This window comes from Solea solea, chromosome 4 (assembly GCF_958295425.1).
Source record: "Solea solea chromosome 4, fSolSol10.1, whole genome shotgun sequence".
Taxonomy (NCBI): domain Eukaryota; kingdom Metazoa; phylum Chordata; class Actinopteri; order Pleuronectiformes; family Soleidae; genus Solea; species Solea solea.
The window spans coordinates 24,650,669-24,672,198 of NC_081137.1; the positions used below are offsets into that span (position 1 = coordinate 24,650,669).

General features: G+C 41.4%; 1 protein-coding gene across 1 annotated transcript in view; it reads left to right on the top strand.

The window, feature by feature from the left end:
* Window positions 1-21,530, top strand: part of LOC131458932 (multidrug and toxin extrusion protein 1-like) — a 47,615-nt gene that overhangs the window by 16,801 nt on the left and 9,284 nt on the right. The window contains exons 3-4 of the mRNA XM_058628301.1: window positions 7,210-7,273; window positions 7,406-7,533. Of these exons, the coding sequence (XP_058484284.1) occupies window positions 7,524-7,533 (10 nt within the window). The 5' untranslated portion in view covers window positions 7,210-7,273; window positions 7,406-7,523. The remainder of the gene's footprint in view (window positions 1-7,209; window positions 7,274-7,405; window positions 7,534-21,530) is intronic.

The window sequence follows — 21,530 nt, forward strand, 5'->3', positions numbered from 1 at the left end:
CACCTGTGTTCTTCTTCAACTCCCTTTACTCTGTTAATGTTTTAAAATCAAAAGCTGCAGCAGCAGCAGCAGCAGCAGCAGCCAGTCGCTCTCAGGGTCCACAGTAATGGAGCATGTGGTGAAATGTGGTTCAAGGGTAGAAGAACGTGCGTGCGTGTGTGATAATCAGCGGAGTGAAGCGAGAACAGCACACAGCGACGGCTGCTGAAGTAAAAACATGTTGATTCACAGACTTCCTCACACTTCAGGCCTCTGCTCTGACCTCGTGTGCCTTTAAATCCAGCTGTCAGTCCACACACGGGTTCTTTTCTTACCACATGTTTACATTTCAGCTGTGTGTGCGTGTGTGCGAATTTAATCATGACATTAATAATGACACTGTATATTCTCTGGACCACAGGCGGGGACTGTACGCGGTGATGAATGGGACGTTAACTGCAGGTGTCAGAATCACACGAGGCCAACTTTAATAAGTGATTAATGTGTGGCCGATTTAAAATGTCACGCCCTGCCAGTGTAAATGTTAGATTTATGATAATTCTCACTTGAGCAGAGAAACACTGTGTCGTTGGATGTTAATATCATATTAAGTGTCATTTCTCACAGGGAGTTTTAATCTTATCAAAGACACAAGTAATTAAGTAGAGCAGAGATCACACAGTGTGGGCTCTGTGGGGGAAATAAGAGCATGTTTTGTTTCAGTGTTGATGCAGAAACTTGACCGAGTCTGTGTTTGCACACGAGATTTGAACATCAAATGAAGTTGTAATTTGATGCGATGGCTTGAGGCACCACATAACCTCTGTGTGATTAGATTTTGTGCAGGGATGTATGCTGCAGAATGCAGAGTGTCCGTGCCGCAGTTGTGTTATTGTGCGTGCGTTTGTTTTGTGTGTGTCTATGCGTGGAAATGCTGGATGGCAGCAGCAGCAGAAGCAGCAGCAGCAGCAGCAGCAGCCTCGGTGAGAGAGGTAAGCGTGGAGCCGGAGGGCAGATGCTGATATAACGGTCTGGCATTATCAACTGCCACTCAGCATTAGTTGGCCCTTTACCCTCTCTCCATGTCCGCACCCCCGCACTGACTCACACTCTGCCGCCTGCTTGGCCACTCACGTAGATTAACACTGCTTGCATTTAATGGAATACACACACTTGAGATCAGATAAACACACACACACACACACACACATTAATACTTCCATTTCTTCCTCAGAGATGCACTCTGCCTCTCTGCCTCTCTGCCTCAAACACACTTCCCCTCTCTTACTGTAATGTACATTACACACAAATGAACCTGTGCAGCCGCTGACGGCTCCCTGTAAAAACGGCCTTTTGTTCCATTTAATTAACTTTCTCTGCAGTTTCTGTGTTGGACAGACGATGGGATGGCGGCAGAAAAAACTCACCTGCTCCAGACAAAAGGAGATGGGAAAAGATGAAGTCCCTGTGGGTTTTTTTTGCTGACATTTTGGCCACAATTATGGTAATGCTGGCTGGGGATCTTTTGGCAAGTGTGCTAATGCAGCCCCCTCACACAGGAAGGGTCTCTACCTGAAAGTGGTAAAATAGAGCTCATGATTAACTGAAGCTTTTCCACCCACGCCATTTTGTCAGGGGAGGGAAGGGACAAGTAATTGCACCGTAAGGTTCCTACAACACAATGCACACCACCCACACAATAATCTACACTTTCATCTGGGTTTTTACATCAAGTTTGCTGAAAGCCACATTAACCTTCTCTAATGTCTGATACATGCATGCACCAGGACACCACGTTTTTATTGTGTTCAGGTAAATATGTTTCTGATTTCACAGATTATTGTCTATTTAAGATCCGTTCGATCCACTCATCTGTTGAAGTCCATTTCTCTGTCTTCACGCAGAGTCGTTCTGATGGAGCTTCATCAGTGTCTGCATGAGTCACACACACATGTCCATGTCAGAGGGTGCAACTTAGTGTTACACAACAGTTACTGCATGTGTTTATACTTCAGCAGCTCTGTAGAAAAGCTGACAGCCCGTAGTTTTTTTTGTTTAAAATAAGTATCTCATTAGTGCCACTCAAAGGCCTGCATGTTTCTTTTTAACTGATGATAACGTGACAAACAAGCGATTTAAATGAAAATGTCTGGTCTCCTTGCCGACACACGGCAGAGCTAACACGTCTCGCTTTGTCTCTCTTTTCCCATCAATAATAATCCAATCCATTGAGAGTGAAATCTTCATTTAAATATGGTTATTAATCATTATCAAGGAGACATTAGTAACAGACATGAATATGTAATGTGCAGAATAAAAAGAGAATAAACAATGTGGACTGAGGCCTCGGCATCACCAACACTATTTAAACCAGAAGTCACCACAAGCACCTTTTTAACAAAATAGTTTGAAAAATCAAGCAGAAAATTGTACAAATCAATACAATTCAATGATGTTTTTCACTCATAAGAAAAAAAAATGACACCAAATCTAATGTTCCCAATATCTTCCTTCCTTCCTTCCTTCCTTCCTTCCTTCCTTCCTTCCTTCCTTCCTTCCTTCCTGCAGCCTTAAATCCTTCCCCAGTCCTTTAAAGAAAAACGCCTCTGTGTTCTCTCTCAGTGCTGTGAATGAACACCAACCCTTTGGTGAGTAATCTGTAATGGCTGAACATCTCCATCTTGATGAATATGGTGCTAAAACTAATATTTGAATCCATCAGCCAATACAAATGATGTGAGAGAATAAGCTGCGAACACTCGCTGAATGCCGAGCGTCTGTGGCATAAATAAAGTCCCGTGAGAAGAGTTATGGTGTGAGTCGATGGAGCCCTGGGGAAGGGTTAGCATCCTGTGTGAATAATGTGTGCCCATTGTGCCGTTTGCTGTCCGACTCTCTCATTGTCTGCTCCTCAGAAATTATTTACCCCCTTGAATATTAGCTGCGAAATGCGCTTTGCAACCTTTGAGAAACCGGCGGCGTCAGTGACGAATGGCGTCGGAGGCCAGAAGCAGGCAGTGAATTTGAGGTTGATGAGGCGACTCATATCAGGGCATGCGACATCAGCACTCACCATCAATCTCCCCCCCCCCTCCCCTGTAGACACCTGGCACATGCATCAGCAAACACACCATTGAAAGTGACAAAAACACAGCCGTGCACACGCTTCTGAGCCAGTGCTGTGCTCTAAAGGCCTCATGACAGGATATTGGGCCTGCAGCCAGCTGCCTCTTATGTACTACAGTAGAACCTTGCATGAGACTTTATTAGAATAATAGCTTGCATCCACATCGTTCGTAATCACTGCACTGGAGAGCACAGATGGCAAAGCCACACACTGCAGATGCACTGGCAGGGAAAACGCGTTTTACAGACCATACGTCCCTGTGCATCCATGTGACGTGGTTACGTTCACGATCGTCACCGAGTAACAACGTCTTTTTGATTGTATTGTATGGGAGCGATGATGCACAAGCTTATCTGAAATGGATTTTTAATTGTATGTGAGTGTGTATGTTGTTTTCTTCTCTCAGGTCAGGCTGCAGGTTTGCAGGCACCTGCACCGTTTAGTCGAGCTACTGCACCGTTTAACTGACGTCTGTCCTTGTCCCAGTTTACAAGCACGAGCAGGGAACTGATTTATTGAATGAAGTGTGGCCGCACACCCCTCATAGCTCGGTAGTCTTTATGTCTGAATCTTCAACAATCTCCAACAAAGGCTTTTATTCTTTAATCCGACTCTGTCGTGGCAATTTAATCCCATTATCTGAGTATGTTAGTCTGACTTTGATCCAGTCAGACTAACATGTAGTTTTATAAAAGTCTGGTTTTCTTTGCACAATCACAAAAACATAGAATGGAATAGAATAGAATAGAATAGAATAGTCTTTACTGTCACTGTACTGGTGCTCCCACAGAGCCACCGTTCACCTCAATAAGACAAACAATGACAACGCGGGGGGCATCAACAGGATGAGAAACAACACGGCAGAATAAAAAGAGACAATCTCTTAAAATAGAGACGTAAACGTGCGAAAAGCAGAATATACAGAACTGAGTGCAATATAAAAATATGTATGTATATATGAAATGTAGACCGAATAGAAAAAGATATGAATAAATAAAGATGGAGAGCGGCTGTGTCAGTATTTACATTTGCTAATGATGACTCTATGTCTCTTGTGGGGGATTGACAGCACAGCCTTTACAGGTAAGCGACTGGAAAGCCCTGTGTATCCTCGGTAATCTTTTGTCATCTTAAATTAGCCTTTTTATGACGGACTAAATAGGCTGTGCCCAAAAGTGTTTTCCCCACTCATCTCAGTGGGAGATGACAGATGGAGGTTTTAGGCCGGGCTTCTGATGATTCTATGACCAGCGCTGAGCTCGTGTGTCTGCATTGCAGTGCTCTGTGTACGTACTGTAGTGTAGACCCAGCACACACCGTAACAGCCTATATCTCCAGTTAAGACAAAACAGATGGAAAGATGAGTCGCACAAAACTCCCAGAAATGAAAAGTGTTATCAGTTATCTGCACACCACCTGACTGCAAGGGAAGTCATTTGAAAGCCGTTTGAAACGCGGCAATTTGCTGGTGTGAGTCATCGCCAACACCTACAGCGACAAAACCTCTGATCCTCTGAAGGATGAACAGGGTCGCACAACACACTCTCCCTCTCTCTCTCTGTGTGTGTGTGTGTGTGTGTGTGGAATAAACCCATAAACTGCTGTTTGTGGGTTTATTGATAAAGAAGCTATACATGGATTTGTTGCTCCAATCAAACAATTCATGTTTCCATTCACTAACTGTTGCTTTGTGAGACTGTAAAGTCTTTTATTGTTGCCACAGATGTTGGCAGATGTCTTTATAGGTGTCATTTGCAGATTTACTGATGCTGTTTGTTCAGTTCAGAGTGAAATCAGCAGGGTGAGATAAAAACAACTCCGTCTACACTTTGATATCAGACAGGAATTTGCGTTCCAGTTAATACGACGGCAGTGACACGGTGATGGTATCGCAGCACACTGGAGGTGTCGCGGTGAGGAAAATTATCATGATTAATGCAGGTTTATGACGAGGCAGCAATGTAATCAGTCTCTCACTTGTTCATCATTATCTTTTCCCTGATTAATTTTGTCTTAAGATTTAAAACCAGATATCAAGCTTCATTGTGCCGAGCAAAGACCCGAAGATGTCGCATGGACACAGTTTGAAAACGATTTATCAGACAGTGAGCTGTAATTCTGGGAGGAGCTATAAGGCAGTCATTATTTGCAAACAGTGGTTGCTTGCATGAGTGTGTCACATGATTAAGGAAAGGTGACATTTTTACAGAGAGAAGATCATGACAGTCTGTGACAAACAAAGATCCACAGATACTTAAAGCATTCATAATATTTTGGTTTTTGGAGAGGTGAAAGTGGGCATGACATTAATCTTCATTAAGCGTCACGTCCACGTCACGTAAAGCGTTGTAGAATTATGGCCCATGGATTTGAGCTTTTTGAAAGAGTTGTCAGCAGGTTGGACATAAAACAGTGTTTGTATGAACTGTTAAAGCACAACTAACTAACTAACTAACTAACTAACGCTACTCTTCTGCAGCTGAACCTCCTCACAATGCCCAATTATATAAAATGCACAAGCATATATATATATATAGAGAGAGTATGTGTGTGTGTGTGTATAATGTCTTTTTTATTTGATGTTTTCCAAACACTGTTAATCACATTGAAGTGTTTCAGTCTAATCCTTCAACATCCTCCACATTTGTGTTTTTTAATCACAGAATTAATGAATTGAAATGAGTGGATTCCACAAAGTTATACGTTGTTTTAAAAAAAAGCCAACAGATGAATCATGTGATCGTACTCTTTCACAGTTCTGTTTTTGCACAAGGTCTCGATGAGTGGCACGTGTCCAGTGATGCAGTGTGAGCACCAGTGCAGAGAGCTGCATAAGTAGTGTCATTGTTTTCTCCTGTGCACCTCACAGTCACTTTGATAGAAGCTTAAATGACTTTCAGAAGATTTATTTTACTGCAATCACACCATTCTTTAAAAGGATTGACTCACGGGACAGATTAACTAAGTGTAAATTAGAGTATTTACCCTAATGGTGTTTTTGTGGCTTGCTGACTGCACACAACAGATGTCTCTTTGATATGTTCATGTAGATTATTGATTGTGTCTGCGTGCATACAAATGCTCTGCAAATTGTCTGTGTGTAGTTGAGGTGCTTTGTGGTGGTTTGTTGACCGTAGAAGATGCAGCATATCATGAAATTAATGAAGTATGGAAACGTATGCTTGACAGGCACTGGGTATTATTTAGCAATGATGACTCACAGGACAGGAAGAAGGTTCCACTGCCTCTCTGCAGGGCCTCTGACTTCTCCCCATAGAACAAAGATGTACAGATTGTGGTTAGGTGAAGTGGAGAATGTGAACATGAACATGAATGGTTGTCTCTGTGTAGTTGTTTTCATGTATGAACTTTGTCGAGTCTGGGTGAGGACGCTCGTCCACACACTGGCTGTGAATCATCCAAAGCTCTTCATGCTATGTTTTAACATAACATGGCTTCACGCGTTCATGATGTGAAGACATGACTGTAGAGAGCTGGTAGAAGAGGCTCCAGAAACCCTTGTGGAGTCTCAGAGATTGGCTTCAGCTTCCTTCATCGCCCCTCAAAGGATCAGCAGTGTAGATGTAATCAACGCTGGTATTGTGCAGTTTGAATGGAACGACATCACGATGGACACTGAAACTGTGAAGCCATCATTGTATTAAATGAACGTGTGCTGCTGTGACCTCTTCAGTATAAAACACTGCTCTAGATCTCTCACGTTTATTTTGTAATAAATGAAAATCTTTGAAGAGTTTGAGTCTCAGAAACACTGCAGTTGGACCTTAGTTGAGGTTTGTGTCGTTGTGTTGTGTGACACCCACTGGCTGACTGATTCAGCCCTCATGTTGACTCACATTTATCATTTATTTTGTGAATTCTGAAGAAGAAAACTGTCAGCAGTCACTCTTTGCACATCGCACTTCTTTGTTGTGGAATACTTGAGAACTTGACTGTTTTGAAACATGAGTAATTACATGGTTGAAAAGACTTAGGAGGCACCACAATCACACAAACATCACAAGAAGCAGCAATTTAGCTGTTTGCTGCAGAAACAGCGTTTTCACCACGTCCACTTTATTTGTCTTTTCCTTCACTTGCAGATGAAGAGAAAAACATGAGAGCAACGGCCTCTTCAACCCCAGCCGAGGTCACATGACCACACAGGTAAACAAAGTATCAGCAACAGTGTTGATCAGTCACAGCGTGGACGTCTGGCTCCACATGTTTGTGCATGTAAACGGTGTAGTGTGGATACAGAATGCAACCACTAACTGTTGACCATGTGTTGTTGTGAAGGTCAACAGAGCATCAGCAGCTTCCACCAGAGGAGAGGAGAGGAGAAGAGAGGAGAGGAGAGGAGAGGAGAGGAGAGGAGAGGAGAGGAGAGGAGAGGGCACAGATCACAGATGTGGAGATGAAAAGAGGTAAGAGAAGCATTGTTACAGCAGGCAAACACAGGAAGAACAAGTTCACAGAAGAACAAGATAGTGAATCAGCTGCAACAACATATTCAAACACAAAGTGGTCGTCTGCTGTGACCCATAGTTTGATTCCACCCTGTGGTCTTTGCTGCTCGTTTCCTCCCCCTCTCTCCCCGCTTTCATGGTACACTATCCTAGTCATTAAAGGTAAGAACCCAGGGTAAAGTAGAGTGGAGTGGGAGTTTCACAGCAGTTTGGCCTATTGTACCTGAGATTGTCTAGTGTTTCATTTGTGTACGTCTTTGTGCGTCCGTGACGAGCTTACATAACCTTTCCACCTCTGGTCCCAGCACACACACACATTGTAAAGCAGTTGTTTTCAGTGACTGAATCAGCCGTGCTGTCGCTGAATCCACCAGACTCCTCTGTTAAATATTGAGATTTCAGACGTTTCCCTGGTAATTGTTGGAGATGAACCCAGACCCAGACGCGGCTGACGAGTGCGTCAGTGAGGATATATTTTGATCGGCTTGTTTGCAGCGATTAGGAGGTTTTTTAACCATGAAAACAAGTTAATATATGTAAGTAGACCTCCATAACTAACATATATGTGTGATACCTGCATTCTATGTGGCCTTTAAATCTTTTTAACTGATGTACAGTTCAGCATCGTTCAGCTTGATTCTTGTGTCGGACGACTCTTCCTGTGATGACACTCAGTCTGACGACGTCGCCGCATAGTAACGCCTCAGCTCACTGGGAACCTCTCCAGAGGAGGTACTAAAAAAAAGTGCCATGTACCAGGTATTATGCAGCTTAGCCGTGCCGTGCCGTGCCGTGCTGTGCCGTGCCGTGCCGTGCCGTGCCGCGTCGTGTCGTGTCGTGTCGTGTCGTGTCGTGATGAGGCAGTGGAAACCCGTCGTTAGTCTCTTTGCTGACAGTAGATAGTTTGATAAGTTTGGGGCGTGTCAGGAAGCGTTTACGCTCTTAATGTGAAAAAGGTTTGAGAATCTCTCTCTTACTCTAAGATGGAGACCTGGGGATTAAAATGACTCATGTTCACAGAAGAGAAATAAGAAAAACCGTAGAACAAGCAGAATCCTTAACAGAAGAATCTGAAATAGTTTATTGATCCCCCGGGCTAAATTGGCCAAGGAATGAAAGTCAACATTTGTCTGATAATGTGCCTCGTATTATGATCTGCTAATCTGCTTCACAATCTGCACGTATTAATCGTTTCTCTCCACACACATATCTCACTAAATCACTTTGTTTTTGTAGCTTTTCCAACAATCTCAGGAGCTGAGATATATTCAGAAATTAGGCTGTAGAGGCTCCAGGCGATCATTTTAAGTCCCACACTCGCTGATGTTATCACCGACTGACACTGTTTTCTAGGCATTTTGTTTTTTTGTGAGCTCGACACTCGTGAGCTATTAAAAGTCTGTTTCGCCGTCTGCTTTAGGCAGAAAAATCCAGGCCATAAATATTTTAGATGTTACAAATAAATGTGGGGTACTCCAGTGGAGTAGTATCTGACGCTGTGACGTTGAGTCACTCGCCCACTGCAAGGCTTTGAAGCTCTGAAGCACCAACTGTGTCATTTGTACCCTGCATATGTATGCAGCGCACACACACACACACACACACACACACACACAGAGTATGAAATGAAGACAAGTTCCCTGTTCCTTTCAGAGCTACAACGTGAGGAGGTGGTGCACAGTTTATTTTTATACCAATCTAGTATTATAGTGAACTTCTCCAGAGCCTCATTATTCTAATACATTAATCTGTGTGTTATTATTATTTTTACAGGTGAAGCCGATTCCAAGAACACATTTACATAAATAATTAGCGGGCTCTGTCACGTGCTGAAAAGCCTAGTGTCTTTATCGGGAATGTTCAGGATGTACACGTGTTTAAAGTGCACAACCACATCATCACTAATACTTTCTCTTTTGGGAAACCCTTGAGCAATCGAGCCACGTTGCTTTTGTTAATGAACACAGAGCTTATGCAGCATCTGTGCACAGAATACCTGGAATTATCACTGTCAGCTCAGAGGATAATAGTGCGTGATCCCCTCTGCCAAAGTCAAACGACTAAAGCCAAATACAAAAAAATAACCAAATCAAACAGGATTGCACCCAGAGTGTAATATTTCATCACACAGCTCTGCTACATATTTGTGAAGAATCTCGCGGGGATGAAACATCTATCAGAAACAGAAGCATATTGGTACACATCCGCTTAGCCACATGTTTTGTGTAACTAATTGGATAACCACACCAAGTAAAGCACGAAATTGCCTTTTTTTATCCCTCCTGCAGCTGTGGATGCAACCTCTCTGCAGGGCGTTGGTGGGGCACAGAGGCGCGCACATTTATGACTCATACGCTTAATACGCTCTCCTTCCTACTCATATCATAAACACTCACACAGATGGAAAATGAAACATCCCCTTTTTTCCTCTTAAACCACGTTGGCGACCTCGTCAGACGGAGGAGAGAGAGAGACAGAAAAGAGAGACAGAGAGACAGAGAGAGATCCTCTTCTCTCCTCTTCTCTCCTCTTCTCTCCTCTTCTCTCCGTCCTTTGAGTGTTTCTCATCCGCTCTGACTATTCTTCTCTTCCTCTGTCTGATACTCAAAAATGCTGCTATTGCTCATTTTATTTTTAAGATATTAGTTTTCCTGTCTGTGTGTGTGTGTGTGTGTGTGTGTGTGTGTGTGGGGCTGGCTGAGGAGATAAGAGATTAGCATGAGTCAGATAATGATTCAGGAAGCCAGGTGGCAAATGCCTCAAATCATTCTCTCCCTCCCTCCCTCCCTCCCTCCCTCCCTCTGTGTCTCTCTTGTTCCCTCTCACACTGTCCATTCTGCTCCTTCGCTCGCCGCCTCCTCTCCCACCGTTCCACCTCTCGTTGTCCCCTCCCCGTGTCACCTTCTGTTCCCCTTCCTGCCCGCAACTGTGGCAAGCGTAATAACCCCTTGGTTCACGGGTGGGCTTGGAGAGGTTAACAGGGGAGATAAAAAAGGGTAAAGACAGAGTGAGTGAAGAGGGAAGGTGGTGGGGGTGAGAGAGAGAGAGAGAGAGAGAGAGAGAGAGAGAGATGGCCAGATGTGGAGAGAGAGATAGAGAGAGATAAACAGGAGTGTGTCGGATTGAGGTGGAAATTGAACACGAATCTCAAGGAGTGTATGGAGAAAAGGCGTCTGCTTGCATCGTGTGCGTGCCGAACGGGGAGAAGGATGCTGGGTAATTTAGAAAGAGTGGGACATAGGAATGTGTAGTGAGAGGCAGAGAGGGTTATAGAGAGCTGTGTAGAGGTGGATGGAGGCAGGGATAGAGAGATGGAAGGAGGGGTGGTGATCCTGGGGGCCTGATGACTCATGGCTGTGCTGCGGTTTGTGCGTCACTGGCGCTGGCTGGAGGAGGAGATAGTGGAGAGGTCTACGCATTTAATTACAGCCTTCCAATTTAGACACACTGTATACACACGCACACACACACACTCACACAAAATAATATCAGAGATGATAGTCTTACAAGTGCACTCATTTGCGACGCACGCACACACAAGAACTCCGAGATCTTTGCAGCGTCTTTGACATTCGTGCTCGACTGAATGCAAATGTTTCCACATCCTTGTTTTTCATGAGTGATATGGAGCCGTGTTGAGCGTGTTGAGCGTTGAGGAGGTGCAGCCATCCCATCATCCCATCCCAGACAGACCTTGAGGCACAAAACTTATCAACCACCCCCTCCCTTTAAAAAAAAAATAAAATAAAAATCCTGAAATACCAAATCGTACCATTTCAGAAGTTGCACCACATGGTTTGTGACTGGAATATGAAATAGACACACACACACACACACATGCAGAGGGATGTGCAGGAGTGGCTTTGATGACAGAGTAACATTTTCTGTGTGATTACACTGCATGCTTGATTTTTCACAATGCGGTCATGTGATGCACCACGTGATGTCATCCTGCTGGTTAAAGGTCAGCGAGCTTTCTGCATCACCTGTCGTGTGTTTTCTTGCTTATGCTTGTGCAGGGATTATTTGTATTATTAGTATTAGTATTAGTATTATTAGTATTATTATTATTATAAGTAGTAGTATTATTATTATTATCAGTATTATTATTATTATTATTATTATTATGAGTATTATTATTATTATAAGTATTATTATTATTATTATTATTAGTAGTAGTAGTAGTAGTAGTAGTAGTAGTAGTATTAGTATTATTATCAGTATTATAAGTATTATTATTATTATTATTATAATTATTAATATTATTTAAGTTATTATTAGACCTTGTGGAAAGTGTTGCGCAGTCATTATCTCTGCAGTTAAGTGTTAAACCTTTAAGTTTACAGTGAGTTTGACGTTTTCTTTTCTTCCTCCAGTCGAGTCAGACTTTATTTTAACACCTGCCTCCCATCAAGCACTTTCTCAAAGTGTTTGACAGGAATGAAAAGGACACATGCAGATGAAAACAAGAGCGAGAGAGGGAATAAGAACATGGCGAATGCCAGGAAATGATGGCAGAGCTTGTTCTTGAACACAGGAACAAAGGACTGCGTGACAGCTGTATTATATTATTATACACAGCTGTTGTTACAGGGAGGAAAATGGAGAGTAACAACATCATCGATTAGATTTAGCAGACGTTCAGTATCATGGACACGTCTCACGTTTTTTATTAACTTTCAGTTAATTAATTCAGTATATAAACCAGGATTTGTTAGATAAAAGTATCCTCTGCTTCTCGTGGGTATAATTCAATCTTATTTATTCATTTGTCTTTGATCTGACGTGAGAAATAAGCTCCAGGATAAAGAAACATACTAAAATCATAACATATTTGTTGATGATTGATTCTTTTTTATGAAATGCTAAGAGAATAATGTTTTATGTTAATCTCAAATATAAACGACACATAACATCAGATAAATCAACCTTCTTGAACTTACCGTAGACTTTAAACTTAAACACGTCGTCGTCAGAGCACCTGAACATCTCTGCATAAGAGCTTTCATTGAGTGAAGGCATTTTTAATTCATCACAACGACGACAAAAGAAAGTGTGACTCATTCTCAGTTTCACCTCATTCACACAAACTGTTTTTAAATCTGTGAGGAGGAAAGATTCAGCTACAGACCGCTGACTTCTTCATATACATTCACTTTAATGTGTATATATATATATATGTATATATATATATATATATATATATATATATATATATATATACATTTATACTGTACATATGTATATATACATTTTAATTTGCCATTTTCCTTCTAATTTAGCCGGTAACTAACTGTGTTCATTCATAATAAATACTGTAATCCCATACCCTAACCCATCTAGAGCTGCAACTAACCATTATTTTCATAATTAATCTGTCAATTATTTTCACGATTAATCGAGTAACTGTTTGGTCCATGAAAAAAAATGTTGATCAGTGTTTGTTTCTGAAATGTTAAAATGATTCAGTTTTTAATGATTTCTTTGTTTTATGGAGCAAAGAAACAAAGAAAATATTCACATTTAAGAAGCTGAAACCATGAGAAATCCTGTTTTAATCATGAAAACGCTTCACACCGATGAATTGATGATCATCGATTAATTTAGTAATCGATTCATAATCGAAATAATGGAAAATCTTCTTGTTTTTTTCATATATTAAACGAACGATTCCGTTATTGTATTATATCCCATTTGCGTCAAATGTTTACATTTGTTTACATTTCATGTCAAATATTTAAATTCAGCCTCTCGTCCAGGAGCCTTTTCACTGCCTTTTCTTTGACTTCCTTTCCTCATCCAAATACATTACCCTCCATGCGTGCCAATTATCCACTATGAGGCTGCAAGCCTCACTCTTATAACAATAGGAGCAATCAGTTGCTCTCTCCCCCTCTCTCCCCCTCTCTCCCTCAGCATGCCCCTTTACCCCTCACTCTTTTCCAGCAGAGAGTGCAAAGAGAAGATAATTTTTTTCTAACAGCGGCGTGGGGAGGGAAAATGGCAGAGGGAGGAGAAAGCAGAGGCAGAGCGAGATAAAGACAGAGAGGGCGGCTGCTGATTGGCTCAGGTCACGCTGGTTCACAGAGTCTGGAGGAACATCTGCATGTAGATGTTTGCTCTCTTTAATACAACACTGGACACTAATGTAACAAAAACAACAACATCACTCCGTGTGTGTGTGTGTGTGTGTTCTTATGAAGGCCTCTCACAAAACATTATATTCAAAAATCGTTTTGTTACAATGAGTTTATGGATTAAAACTTCATTTAATTTAAAATGAGATCAGATTTTCAATCAGAAGATAATAAAACATTATTATTTATGTGGATAAAATTAAGATGCAATAAAACAAATCATTTCTTCTAAGCTTGAAATGGTTTTTAAATTTATTTCAAGGGTGTGTTTCAGGCGTTTGTTTCCAGGCCTTTCAATTTAACGCCTATTTCCCCTCCATTCATGTCTGCTATTATGAGGCGTCAGTGGCCGCGTCCCTGGGGAGGGAAATCCCAGCTGTCACTAAATAACTTTTCAGATCACACCAATAAAGCTAATGTCCACGGACACTAAAGGCCGCGGAGTCCATTTAACAGCCAGTTAACGCATGAACACACAAGTGACACACACACACACACACACACACACACACACATATTGTGTGGATTACTCTAACCAGGCTAATGATCTCCTCAATGGGACAACTGGGACTCTTCTGAGACCGTCTTCAGCCTGAGGCCCCACAGGGACTCTGAGAGAGGCTCAGGGGTAATTACAATGTAAATACTATGTGTGTGTGTGTGTGTGTGTGTGTGAGACTGACACACATGTCATGCCAGCCAGCATGTGCATGTCCAAGATTAGGTTAATCTATCTAATCTTTTTGTCAAGCAGGGTTTGATTTGGGCAGCTCTAAAAATCTACATATATATATATCTGCATCTGTCTATCTGTCTATATACACACACACACACATATATGTATATATATATATATATATATATATATATATATACATATATGTATATTTATACATAGTATAAGTTACACACTTTTGTTCTCAGCTGCAAAAGCTGCTCCGTCACTAAAACTTATATTATTTCATCCAAAAGTTTACTTGACAAAGTTTAGCCTTTCATGTGTTATTATTATTATTATTATTATTATTATTATTATCGTTATTAGGTATTTAAAAAAAAAAAATTAGAGCTGCAACTAACGATTATTTTAATAATCGATTCATCTGTCGATTTAATATATGTATATTATATATTATATCTCGATTAATTGTTTGGTCCATAAAATATCAGAAAACCTTACAAAAAGGTTGATCAGTGTTCGATGATGTTCTCAAATGTCTTGTTTTGTCCACAAACCAAATTGATTCACTTTTAATGATTTCTTTGTTTTATGGAGCAAAGAAATTAGGAAAATATTCACATTTAAGAAGCTGAAACAATCGGAAATCTTGATTTAATCATGAAGAAAGCTTCACACCAATTAATCGATTATTAAAATAGTTGTCGATTAATTTAGTAATCGATTAATAATCGATTCATCGATTAATTTTTTCAGCTCTGTAAATTAAAGGTGCAGACACAAAAATCCAGATTGGAGAGACAGACCATAAACTGGAGCATTTATTATGATTTAAGTGCATCACACACCTGTGAATTATTTTGTCATTTAGATAAAATGATTATTATATTTGGGGTTTTTCATATGAATTGTTTCCCATTATTCCACAAGGAGCCTTTTATATTTACGTGGAGTGCCAGGTCAGCTCTCTGGAGACCATTTGAGATCCACCGTGTGTTTACGATAGACAACAAACAATAACTGAAGACTGCACAGAGTGATTTTACACACTGTACCTTTCCTTCCTTTGTCATTGCAAAGGTTTTAAATGTTGTTTCAGTGTAAAAACAAATGAAAGGGCATTTTTTTGTGCTTATTTTAAACATAAAAACTTGTGTTCATTTTATCCAGGAATTCTTTAAATATCTGGCAGTTATGTACAATTCACTGCATGTTAAAATTATGTATTAACAGTTATTAACAGGCCAAAAAAATGCAAACTATGCACAGGCGTTTTTTCAACTGTCTCCTCTCTGGTGACAAAGACGATGATTCTCAGGAGCTAAATTACCGTAATAACCACACGTAACTTCTCAGCTTTCACAAACTTTTTCCACTAACACAAACTGTCGCGTCATTGCAGTCATGTGTTAAAAAGCTTTCAATCTTCACATTTGTCCTTCTGGTCAAAGTGGGATGGCATCAAAAATCCTCCTACATGTTACATTTGTTCACATGTGTTTAACAGATTATTTACTTCTGTCCAAACGAACGCTAATCTCTGTAATCTCTAGTCTCTGTGATCTCTGTGACACTGACTGTGACTCTGGATGCAGATGACAGAAAAGCAGAGGGCAAGAAATGAGAGACAGACAGATACAGAGAGACAGACAGATACAGAGATGCTGTAAATGGTAGTGATTGATGTGAGTTTTACGCTGGGGTGAGAGGTTGTGGGGGGAGAAAATGAGGTGCAGGCACAAATTGATCCTCACCTTTTTTATGCTGCCTTTGTTTCGCCTCACGGCCTCTCATCATCATCATCATCATCATCATCATCATTATTATTATTATTTCCCCCTCTCTCTCTCTCTCTCTCTCTCTCTGTCAGCAGCCTCTTTTTCCCTCCCCTCTCTGCCAATCAGATTGTAACATGACATTATGGCTCATTATACCTGGGCTGGATGATGGCTCTGCTGCTGCTGCTGCTGCTGCTGCTGCTGCTGCTGCTGCTGCTGCTGCTGCTGCTGCAGCACAGTGTTCCACACTAAACACAGACAGATAGACACGTTCTGCTTCTTTGTCTGCTGCATGTGTTGCATGTCGGGTTTTTTTGGTGGCGTGCACACAGATTATATAATCGGGATGAAAAAGAGATAGCAGACGATTGTGAGAAGGGAAGAAGTGAAGCGGGGAAAAAGGGAGTGAGAGAAAAAAGGTGGAAGGAGAGCGGTGAGCGCTCCAGCAACAGAGAAACATTGTGGTCATCTGCAGTGCGATGAGTCACCTGTAGGCAACACACACGCACACACACGCACACACAGAGAGAGAGAGAGAGAGAGAGAGAGCGACGTTGCAATCACAGCCCACAGCTGTGTACTCACAATGCCATATTGTCACATAAACTGCATTCATTGTCACAATCCACAAACACAATCTCCACCAGTTCAAGTCACGGTGGAAAAAAGACAGAACAATTCAACCTTTGAGAGAGATTTTAAAAATCATCGTCAGCCGGATGATTAAGAGCAAATGTTAATGAAGGAGAGAGATTATAGCCATTAAACAGCAGCATTTAAACACAGGTTAAAAAGAGGCCATTAACTCCTTCCCCTCCTCTGGTGATTCATGTTTGACGTCACAGACGCGGCCAAAATAAAGTAGTAGGAGACCAAACTGAGCTCAGTCCAGATGAACGGCTGATCGGAGCCACAGCAGGTTAAAGATGAAAGAAAATACAAATAAAACGTGTCTATAAAAGAGTTGTCGTGGTTACTTTGACCAGTGGAAACGTTGATTTACTGCCTTTATAAGGTTGTTTATTTGAGTGTCGCTGCAGCGAAGGATCCACATATTTGTGACACAACCCTCGCGCTCCCTGTGGCTGGAGTCAAACTGGAGAGTCCAATTAATGTCACTGCTCATGTTATTCATCTAAATGCAATATTATATGAGGCATGTTGAGTCAAATATGCTTTTTACCAACATGAAAAGCATCAGAAATCTTAAATATCCATTGTTTCCTACAACAAATCCTCATTATTTTCCTTTCCCTTTGCTCATAGAGGCGTTTGCCTGTGTTTTATTCTGTGTTTTTCTCTGTGTTTTATTCTGTTTTATTCTGTGTTTTTCTCTGTGTTTTATTCTGTGTTTTTTCTGTGTGTTAATCTGTGTTTTATTCTGTTTTATTCTGTGTTTTATTCTGTTTTATTCTGTGTTTTATTCTGTGTGTTATTCTGTTTTATTCTGGGTTTTTTCTGTGTGTTATTCTGTGTTTTATTCTGTGTTTTATTCTGTGTGTTATTCTGTGTTTTATTTTGTTTTATTCTGTTTTATTCTGTGTTTTATTCTGTTTTATTCTGTTTTATTCTGTGTTTTATTCTGTTTCATTCTGTGTTTTATTCTGTGTTTTATTCTGTTTTATTCTGTGTTTTATTCTGTTTTATTCTGTGTTTTATTCTGGGTTTTTTCTGTGTGTTATTCTGTGTTTTATTCTGTGTTTTATTCTGTTTTTATTCTGTTTTATTCTGTTTTATTCTGTGTTTTATTCTGTTTTTTATTCTGTTTTATTCTGTTTTATTCTGTTTTATTCTGTGTTTTATTCTGTTTTATTCTGTGTGTTATTCTGTTTTATTCTGTGTTTTTTCTGTGTGTTATTCTGTTTTATTCTGTGTTTTTTCTGTGTGTTATTCTGTGTTTTATTCTGTTTTATTCTGTGTTTTATTCTGTGTTTTTTCTGTGTGTTATTCTGTGTTTTATTCTGTTTTATTCTGTGTTTTATTCTGTGTGTTATTCTGTGTTTTATTCTGTTTTATTATGTGTGTTATTCTGTGTGTTATTCTGCAGTGATTCATGTTTGACGTCACAACATACAGTAGTAGATGGGAAAATGAGCACATTCACCCCCAGATGTCACGTGGACGTCTGATTGGAGTCAGAGAGAGAAACTCCGTGTCAGTGCAGAGTAGTTTGACGTGAGAGTGATTGGAGATCCCGTCTCGTCCTCCACAGACAAAAAGTCCGACGTATACACGTGGATTAGAGCTTTGGTTTAAAGATGTTTCTCCACGAGCTGCAGGTTTCTGCTTCTTTTCTGCTGTTTTTACTGATCATTCGTTAAAAGTCAAACATGCTTTGAGTCATTTATTCATTCAGTCATTATCCCACAGCTCCAGCTGAGGTCAGAAAACCACTTGTTTCCACCTGGAAGTGATTCAATAAGTTCATTCGTTCATTTTGTCGACAAATGGTGAGCGACTGCACTTAAACGCCGTCGCTCAGACTCAAACATCCCGATTCTGTGAGGCTTTTATTAACCAGCAGCTGTGCAGACAGACACAAGTGAAATGCCACAGACACAGTCACAGTGGAAAGAAAATGACATTTGATGTAAATCACATAAACTGCACTATTACAGTGAAGCCAATAAAGCACATGTACAGAAGCAAGTGAATCACTTCACCTGCTTCTCACGACATATTTGAATGAGTTAAAGTGGTTATTTGTGCTTGTTGTGTGAAGTCCCTGAGATTATAGACTTTAGTTTAGAGCTGAAACAATTACAACATCACCAAATGAATCCTCAACTGTTTTCATGATTAAAACATGATTTCTGGTCGTTTCAGCTTCTTAAATGTGAATATTTTCTTTGTTTCTTTGCTCCATAAAAAAGAGAAAGAAAATAAATCATTAAAACTGAATATTTTCGTTTGTGGACAAAAATTTGACATTTGAGACATTTAATGACAGATGAATCGATTATGAAAATACTTTAGTTCTAGAAGAAACCAAAAAGGAACACTGTAAACTGATGTTGTTTAAACACCAACCTGACACACACACACACACACACACAGCTTCATGTCTTTTCAAGCCTCATCACCCCCCCACCACCACCACCACCACCACCACCACCATCTTTCTCCCCTCCCTAATTTCCTCCGTCCACTTTCATGTCCCTGAACAAGAACAACATTAATTCAGTCTATTTGTATTAGTGGAAGCTTTAGGTTCAGTCATGAGCGTGAAGAAGCGTGCACACGCTGTGTCCTGTGTCCTCACCACTGTGTCCTCACTGCTGTGTCCTGTGTCCTCGCTGCTGTGTCCTCACTGCTGTGTCCTGTGTCCTCACTGCTGTGTCCTGTGTCCTCACTGCTGTGTCCTGTGTCCTCGCTGCTGTGTCCTCACTGCTGTATCCTGTGTTCTCACTGCTGTGTCCTGTGTCCTCACTGCTGTGTCCTCACTGCTGTGTCCTGTGTCCTCGCTGCTGTGTCCTCACTGCTGTGTCCTGTGTCCTCACTGCTGTCTCCTGTGTCCTCACTGCTGTGTCCTCACTGCTGTGTCCTGTGTCCTCACTGCTGTGTCCTGTGTCCTCGCTGCTGTGTCCTGTGTCCTCACACTCTTGTCTCTCCTGTCTCTCACTGTCTTTACGTCTGTGTCTCACGTCTCTCACACGTTTCATTTTGGTTTATTTTTATTTTACAGACATTAAAGCAACTTTCAGTTTTTTTTCAATGTTGCCATGGCAACAGCATCAATGGGCAACCTGTGGATTGTTGATTTTGCAGCCACTTGAGTTTGGAAAGTTTATGTTGTTAGGGTTTCAATGAGAAACGAGTGGAAATGTTCGTTTATAGTCACAGATTATTTGACCTTTTGACCTTTGCTGTACACTGTAGAGCGATAATTCCATGTATTTGCATAATCTCTGTCCAAATACAACGTGGAGCACTTTGACAAACACTGTATTTATCATTCTCTTGAGCAGCAGAAGCACAACAAGACACTGTTTCCACATTTCCTTTCATGTTCACATTAAGAGCAACCGTAAGCTTTTTTTCACATGTGAACACAGAACATGTGCAGAATCTGAGTCAAACGGGTTCACGAGCCACTGGTGAAATGTCTGAAGTGACGTTTGCAGTCCACGTCTTTAACACTGAGCTGTTTGTTGTTGATAAATATTTAGTCTCACAAAATGAAAAGATTGAAACAGATAAATCCACTTAAATGCTCGGAGCTATTGATCGTCCACTTTGATTTTTCATTAGATCGTTTGACAAATTCTTCGTTCTAAATGAAGAAACTATGAACGTGTAAATCCAGGAAGAGACGTGAACCTGGTTCATGTTTACTGACTACAGCACACTAATGATGATCCAATCACAACATGTTTCATTTGGACAATTTCTTTCAGCAGGGAGCAGAGTCCAAGTGCAGGGGCAGGTGCAGGGGCAGGGGCAGGGGCAGGGGCAGGGGCAGGGGCAGGGGCAGGTGCAGGGGCAGGTGCAGGGGTAGGGGCAGGGGCAGGGATAGGGGCAGGGGCAGGTGCAGGGGCAGGTGCAGGTGCAGGTGCAGGGGCAGGGGCAGGGGCAGGGGCAGGGGCAGGTGCAGGGGCAGGTGCAGGGGCAGGGGCAGGGGCAGGTGCAGGGGCAGGTGCAGGTGCAGGGGCAGGTCAGTGCTTGCTCCTGTCCTTGTGTCACACGAGACGACAAAGGGGAAAAAACCCTCTCAACAGTGAAAGTGAGAGTGAGAAGCGATTGTGTTCAAGGTCGACCAGCGATGAGCTCGTCTCCTCTGAGTCAATGAAGCACAGAATCAGTTCCATGCATGAACTTCAACCACACATAACAGGAGCCTATAACCCCAGACATTCATCCATTCATCCATTCATTCAAAATAAGAACACACACACTCAATGGGAGGCGTCTCACACAATGTGCTGCAGTCCCTGTTTGTTCCAGGTGTTTGTTTGTGTTGAAACGTGCAGCTTCGTGTCATCAGGGACCAAACAGCGTCTGTCGCATTGTTGTGGAGCTTGGATGAGTCATGGAGAAGAATCAGGAGAGGTGGCGTTTGAGAGGGACCGTCCGTTGCATTAATGGCAGCGTTTGTTAAATGAAGAGCGGAGCTGTAACGTGTTCTGTGACGATCACACGAGACCTTTAATTTAACATCATCAATCCTGTGAACCCGAGAAGACGGACATGTCATGTGTCTGAAGCTCAGGCTTCATCTCCACATCTGGCTCCAGAGTGAAACATCACAATGTCGCAGCGTTGCTGTGACTTTGTGAACGTTCCTCTGAAATTCTTTTCTCAAACTGTTGAAAATTCAGATGAAGGCCCTGACATGGTGGAGATGATCAGACATCTCACATC